Source organism: Lepidothrix coronata, unplaced genomic scaffold, assembly GCF_001604755.1.
Source record: "Lepidothrix coronata isolate B3197 unplaced genomic scaffold, Lepidothrix_coronata-1.0 Scaffold11, whole genome shotgun sequence".
Classification (NCBI taxonomy): Eukaryota; Metazoa; Chordata; class Aves; order Passeriformes; family Pipridae; genus Lepidothrix; species Lepidothrix coronata.
This window is the reverse complement of record NW_016690191.1, coordinates 538213-545907: the sequence shown is the minus strand read 5'-3', so window position 1 is coordinate 545907 and position 7695 is coordinate 538213. Positions and strand designations below refer to the sequence as shown.

At 41.5% G+C, this 7695-nt stretch overlaps 1 protein-coding gene across 1 annotated transcript in view; it reads left to right on the top strand.

The window, feature by feature from the left end:
• Nucleotides 1–7695, top strand: part of MEF2A (myocyte enhancer factor 2A) — an 81922-nt gene that overhangs the window by 59655 nt on the left and 14572 nt on the right. Inside the window, exon 7 of the mRNA XM_017804951.1 lies at nucleotides 7080–7125. Coding sequence (XP_017660440.1) covers nucleotides 7080–7125 — 46 coding nt within the window. The remainder of the gene's footprint in view (nucleotides 1–7079; nucleotides 7126–7695) is intronic.

The following is a 7695-nucleotide window of genomic DNA, read 5'->3' as shown; positions in this document are numbered from 1 at the left end:
AGTAGCAATATTTTGGCAAGGTTATTAATAGAAAATATTGTTGCTCACTTTTTTGTGTAATAACTGACTGTTTTGTAATGTGCATGTTTAAGCTCACATTTTGAAGGTGCTTTTTATGAAGTTCTCTGAGCTTACTAAACTATTGCACTAAAGACAACTCAGCTCAGTCCCCAGCTTCAATATTTGCAGGACCTGGATGTTTGATACTGGTATTGGTGCCAATCAAAATGAAGCAAATACAGACTGTATTGTTTGTATTGCCATGTGTATCTTGCTAATTGTTTTCTAGCAGTTCTATGAAGAAAGCAATAAATCTGGGAAGCTGATAGCTGGGGTCTGTCTTCATTTTGGATGATGATCAGAATTTCTTTTGAAGACAAATTAGAGATCTTGCCAGAAATCGAACTCCCCGTATTTTTTGGTCTTCAGTAAAAAGATATGAGGGCACCTTTTCATTTAAATAATATTTTGTCTCCCCTAAATAAAATGTAGCACTCTTGAGAGAGGGCAAGGCAGCCATGGAAATTTAGTATTCCACAGAAAGACCAAATAAATGGCAATTCCCCCACTTTGTTCATGTTCCTCCTGTGACTTTGGATGTCTTGGTGCTGAAGGTCAGTTCTGCAAACACAAGTAACTCCCCTTGGAATGTGTTCATAGCAAGGAATTAGAGAAGCAACTGTTGACCTTTCAGGATTTGCCCACTGGCTACTTAGTGTGGCAACTGGGAAAAAAGTTCTTTGAACATCGGGTCAGGCAGTTGAATTGATGAATAAAAAATGCTGCAGCTCCAAGGCTGAAAGTGCAGGATTGACTTTCCACTCTCTCCATCCTTTGGCCGTGTGCAGCAAAGATATGAAATATTAAAGAGTGGTTTCCATCAGGTAAGCAGGATTTTAAATGGAGGAAACTTCCTCAGCTGAAAAAAACATGACTATTTTTAGAAACTGTGGAGGTCAGATGTTGATTGCCATAGTATTTCTCTAGTCAGACTAAATAACTTTATTATCAGGCTGTCTCAGACCTCTTCTCCAAAATCAGGCTTTAGTAACAGCAGCCTCAGATTTAAGATTCCTCCTTTCAATAAGCAAATGAAACAGTTGTTTGCAGCACTTCTGTAGGGTACTAAACTCTAGAAATGCCCAGTTCCTGCAGCTTGGTGAATGTATTTAATGCAGTAAAATGTTTTCCTTCTTGCATTTATTAATAGTCTATGTAAAAAGTCAAAATGCATCACTTATCTCTTACTTTGCAGAACATCACACCCAAAATGTTATACATGTACCCACTCACTCCTAGAAAGGTTTGTCATGCAAGTGAGAGTTGGGGCTGTACCAGAACAGGGGAACATCTCTGAGAAGCACCTCTAGTGGAGCTCAAATACCTGGTTAACACCAGAATGCTGAACCAGAGAGTGCCCTGAGTTGTCAGAGCTCTACTTTCTACAAGTTAGGGCATGAAAACCTTTAAATAGTGACAGGTGCACAGGAACCTTCTCAATGGCAACCAAAATCAAGAAACCATATGTAACCAGATTGATTAAATCTGCTAATTTGTCAATTTGAGCTTGACAGCTGCTGTTGAAATGTATATCCTGTTAATTATGTCTGCAGACAATAATGGTTTTAGTTTCTTGCTGGGTTTATTGTAGAACTCACTTCTAAAAAAAACCTATTTTCTTCTTTTAGCTTTCAGGGTTTTTCTTTAAACTTCTCAGGAATGGAGAGTTCTCCTATGGATGTAGTGAAAGGTCATGTGCCAAATGTGCAGCTCACAATCTGTAGGAGTGATGTCAGAGGTAAAAAGCTGGAGTACTGGCATAGCCATATTCCCAGATATTCCCTTATAAGTAAAGGAAAAACCCATCTTCTACATGATGAAGTTTTTGTGCATTTGAGATTCTGTTCTCGTTTCCTTGAAAGACACTTAAATGCCTTTATCTCTGAGTAAAAAGCAAGTAAAGGTTATCTTGCTTATTTGGGACCCAGTTCAAACAAAGATGTTGCATAAAATGGCTCATATTGAGTTCACACGAGTCTTTTTCTCAAGTCCTGTGTAACTTGATTGGAATGGAAATGATTTGCTTTAGCAGTCAATCTGCCAACTTAACAGTTTTTCTGTGGAAAATAACTTTGAGTAAAAATATCTGCGTGTTGTAGCAGAGATTGGTAGGTGGTTTTTTATATCCAGAACAGAAAATTTTGTGATCACTTTATAATACTGAGAGCTTACTTCACATGCAGCTGTCACAGCTCTGAAAAAGCATTCTCATTTTTGTAATATTTTTAAAATCCTGCCCACCACATAAAAAACACTTGCTGAAGATTTTTACTTGGCAAATAGATCGGTTTTGAGAGGGGAAGAATGTCCAGCATTATGACAGTGCTTGCTTTTGAGCTAATTTGTTTTTTCTGTTAATCAGATCAGAGGTTTTTGAGGCAGAGCTTTGATGACAGTGCTGCCCCTGGTCAGTGTTAAACCCTGTGCAATTTGTGATGGGCATCAAAGATGCTTCAGGAGTCTTGTAGCACCAGGATGTGTGGAAGTTGCTATTTGTTGTCAGCATCATCATGGCTTGGACATATATTATATGTCTGGTATTAGTCCTTTTAAAGGGCTGGGGGTTCTGATTGAGCAAATTGTAGCCTCACATGAGCACCCAAATACTGGGGAGAATTTCTTTAACTCTGAACTGAAAGGACTGGAGGGATGGATCACCTTCCAGTTTGCCAGGAGAAGGTCTGCTTTGCTTTGTCCCAGTAGATTTGGTGTCATACCTTCACTCATCCAGAGGCTGCCAGTGAAATGCACTTCCAGTGGCCTTGTCCCATCCTTTAGGACTGAGAAGGGCTCAGAAGTTCCACAGTTATCCAACCTCTACTTTTTCTTCCATACTTTTAACTTATGGCACTGAACCAGAACCACGCCAAGGACCTGAGCTGGTTTTCATTGCCAAGGCTGCAGGAAAGCCATAAACCCTGAGACATAAGTTCTTCCCCATCCCATGCGATTTTTAAGGAATTTTTGGAAGTGGAGGCTGTTTATGGTTTTGCAAATACACAGTATTATCTGTCTGTACATTTCTTTGTCAGTGAAGTAGCCCTTGTGGTCAGTAACCCAGGTTATGGACCCAGTTAATCTTCTAGAAAAGAAGTAAAAAGAAAGAAAAATTGTCTTTCCTCTTAAAATTTTATCCTCAGGAGAATGGATAAGGAAGAGCTCTGCTTGAGCACTGAATTTCTCTTCCTTATTGCACAACTGCATCTTCTCTAATGTCCTCACTAATCTTCAGGTTCTGAGAATGAGAAGTGACCTTGGGAATACTGAATTTCTTTGGAATAGAGCTGGAGGATACACCTGCTTGCAAAGCTGTGCCTTGTGAGCCGTTGGGTCTCTGCTAAGGGAGCTCCTGTGTGGTGTTTTATCCTGGCCTGGGCAGGGGCTGTGCAGAGGTGCCACTGGCAGCTCCACACCTTTAAACTGCTTGGAGTTGCCAGAAGGGGATCAAGACAGAGAACTGTGAAAAGCCACACCTGTAAATGGTCTTTGTCTTGAGGGCTTGGCTGATGAGGAGAGCTTTCTGTGTGTGTCTGAGGGTAAAGGAGTCCTGGAGCTTGGTCTTGCATGAGTCTGACTCCCCTGCAGCTGGGGAGTGCACAGAAGGCTTCAATAACAGACCAGCTCTCTGTGCAAATCTTCCTGGTGTGTTTGCTTTATTAAATGAGAGACACCCCAATGATCCAACTATTGAAAAACACCTCTTCCTGCACTCGTGCTCCCAGCCTCTCCCTTAAGAAAAGAGATTTCTTGTGCCTCTCCCCCCAGTCAAACTCCCCAGCCTGTGTCACCTGCATCAGCCACCAGGTTGAGGGACACGACCACCTTGGGAAAGCAGCTGTAACCCCTGAGCATGTTCCTGCTTAAGGCTGTGCATTCCTGGTGGTGGTTGTGATGTTCAGTGTGACAGGCAGGGTCTGTCCCAGGTGGCCTTTCACTGGGCAGAGCTCCTCCCTTGTGTTGGAAGGGCTGGGACTGCACAAAGTTTGGTCACCCTGAGTGCACAAAGGCTCCTGCTCTGTCCTGTCACTGGTGTTGAGGCATCGTGCTTTGCCCTCCTCTGATCTTTAGGGTTGCACAGGTCAGTACAACAGGCAGGGTTTCACCCTTCTCCAAGGAAGGAGTCGAAGGATCCTCGAAGCACATGAGAGCAGCCTGTTCCCTCCTCCAGCTTCCCAGCTCTCCTCATGGAAAAGGAGCCCTGGAAGTGGCCACAGAGCAGCTGTTTGGCAGGGTGCAGGCTGAACCCTTCTCCTTTGCTGGACTGTTGTCAGCACATAACAAAGGTTGATCCATCCATCACCCTGTGATTAGATCAGCTCACAGAAAAGATGACTGGCTGAAATCAGCATTAAAAACATGCTGGTAGAAGAAAGCATTTTAAATTGTAGCTGTTTGTCCTTGGAAACCACCCATCTGCATGAGGTCAGTTCAGCCCCTGAACTACCCTTGGATTGGAGTTGAAATTTCATCTCGTGTGTGTTCCTTATCTTACTGTAATTGCTGATTTGCTGAGAGGTCCACGACAGCTCTGGTTAGAATTTGCCATACATATAACAAATTATTAATTTCCCAGCTGGATTAAAGTAATTATCAACATTTCTATAACGTCCCTTTGCCCAGGATACAGTGCCACACATCCTCAGGTGTTCCAAACACACCACTTCTCCATCCTTGGCCATTCTTTACATGGCTTTGTGTAGACACACAGAAACCAGAAAGTTCAGAAACTAAACTCTTATTTAATTAGCTGTTAACTGATTAGTTGACAAAAGACCTAAAAGACATCCAGTTGCCACTGCTCATGTTTCACACGGGCACAAAAACATGATGCCTTTATTTAGATTTGCTGTTGCATCCTGAGTAATAACCCTGGTTTGAAGGAAGCCCATTTAAATTCTGAATATCCTTGAAAATTCTTTCTCCTTTTATGTAGCTTCAGTCAAAAAAAATTTCCACCAACCTGGGAAATGAAGGTTTTTTTAAGTTTTGTAACATGAGTAAGCATTCCCTTGACATTTAGTCATGTGTATTTCTTTCTTTGCTGCCTTTTAATATCTAAAGTACTGCCTTAGAAGTATAAATCTTACATGTTAGATGTTTCAAGATCTTACATTACTGTCAAAGGTATCTTTTAATTCTAGTGGTATTATCTGACACATTGATTTGTGTAAAGATCAGTAGAAACACATTTATTGCAGCTTCCTTGAGATATCGTGAACTCTTTCCAAGGCTAACACAGAACTTGGGCTTTATGAAACAGTGGCAGAATCAGCAGTGATTGCTGTGCAGAGCCTGAAAATGGTTTTAATTTCTACTTAAATCTGCCCTACTAAACCCCAGAGTAAACAGATTGAGCAGCTAGTGCACGTAGAAATGCTGTTGTTGTGTTTGCTTGCAATATGTTCCCCCCGCCCGAGGTTTTACATGTTGATGTTTTCCTTCAGCAGATCTTATCTGCTCTCCTGATGCCTCCTGATGCTTCTTGCAAACCCAATTTTCAGTTCACTTCTAATGGTGTGATGTTTGTTGGGTCGTTATGATCTCATTGGAGGCATAAATATTTATCACCATCCTTATTTTTGCTTTACCTTACGTGGCTTAGCTGCCTGCCCACCATTATTTTCCAGGACTCTGTATAACTGTCCAGTTTCTCCAAAGGTGAACCACAAAAAAAAAAAAAAAAGATTAATGGCATCAATGCCTGTAATTTATTCCTTGAGTAGTAATAAGTACATGGAGTACTTTCCAGCCACGTGTGTTCATTGTTTCAGCTGATGTGATTTATAGAGTGAAATATGAGTCTGGCTCATGTAATTGAATGCTGTGTCTTGGGCTGCAGGACAGTAAATGAGATTAAGCTGTATTATGTCTCTGAAGGCAGAAGATGCAGTTGCTGCAATGGGTGGGTTGTAACATTTCTCTTCAGAAAAGAAGTTGCTTCAAAAGTAAACACTTTGTGTCTGAGCAAGAAGTGGGTTAATGTGGGTTGGCAGGGTTTGTTATCATAAAATCTAATTAAATTGTGATTCATATAATTGAGAGCTTATCTTTGCACTGGTGTCTGTTTTCCAAAGGACTGTTTTGAACATGCTTTCACGTCTGTTTTAAGGAATTAGAGTTAAATAAAACTCTTCCTACGGGAGTAAAAACAGTCTTATTTTCACACATAGGCAGGATTTTATATTCCGGTTCCATGTTCAGTTTGATAATGTGAAGTATTGTCTTTGGGGAAGACCTACAGTGGGTGGGGTAGAAACAATTTCTGTACTATCCAGAGTAATGAGTAGAATTTATGGGGTTATTAAAGCCTCCCCTTGGCAAACAGCCCTGGAGTTGCATCATCCTGTGCTCATTATCTTTTTCTGGCTGCTGACCTTGCTCTAAGAAATACCGTGTGTTTGGTTACCCTTTCACTCTTAACTTGTAATTTGATTTTATTATTAGATTATTAAAAGGGAAAAAGGCTTGAAGCTTCATACTCAAACTGAACATTCTACAGTCTTATTGCAGCCCCAGCATATGAATCTTCAGATAATCAATAGAGACACTCCAGTGTTTGCTGAGTGTTCAGTGCCAGCTCTTATCAAAGGGCTGCAATTGGGTTCATACCCACAGTGCTGCACACTTAGGGCATTATTTTGGGTTTTGTAATATATTCTAAACACTCCCTTTAAGAACTGCTCAGCCTTTTGTCTGACTAAGTGCTCTAACTGTGCCCTGCTGCCCCGTGACACTGGGCAGAGGAGGCAGTGGCAGGGAGTTTGTTGTTTTTGACAGCACCACTGAAAGCATGAAATGTTTCTGTAGGATTGGCAGAGCCTTGGAATAAGGGCTCAGGAAATGACTGGATTGGGTGTGGGAGAAAGACACTGTCCAGATTTAACACAGGGGCTACTGGAATACTTGAAAACAGAGGACAGGAAATGGGATCATAGGATGGCCCAAAGTGCTGTAAATTCTGTACAGAACCCCATTGTTTGCACAGAGGGGGATTGTTGTGCAGCTCAAACTCGGCCCAGGTCACCACAGCCTTGGCATGGAAAGGTATCACTGACAGCCCAGTGAGTAATAAAATTTGTTATTACATTGAAGCCCAGACTCTACTTCTGTTATAACAGCAAGTTCTTTAAATGTTCCGGCGTTTTTGCCGAAAATGGGAGGTGCTGTAACAAAGCTTTAGATGTAATTTGGTGGAAATTATGCCATTTGCTAAGATTTTTCCTCCCTCATGTCTTTTTCCAGATCCATTTGATTTTTAACCTGTCCATTGTGTAAGATTCCTCTGGCACTCTGGTGCCCTGCAGGTTGTCTGGAACTAATGCTGCACTCTTTTAGGATGGACAGGAATCGATGCATAACTTTGTGTTGAACAAAATCAGGATTCTACAAACACTGTCTCAGTTTCAGGAGCCTCAGGGGTAGCACAGAACTTCATTTCTCTTTCTGGCCCATTGTTTTTTCCATGTGACCCAGCTGAGGTGAGTTTTCTCCTACCAGTCAAGAGCATATTTAGCTCTAGTGTGTGTTCTCAGCTCCATCAGCCACCCCAAGTAAATTTTATCACTAACAGGAGCATCTGAATGAATTCTGCTGTTTTCTGCTGAGGAATGTAGATACTTTAATCACAAAATGGGG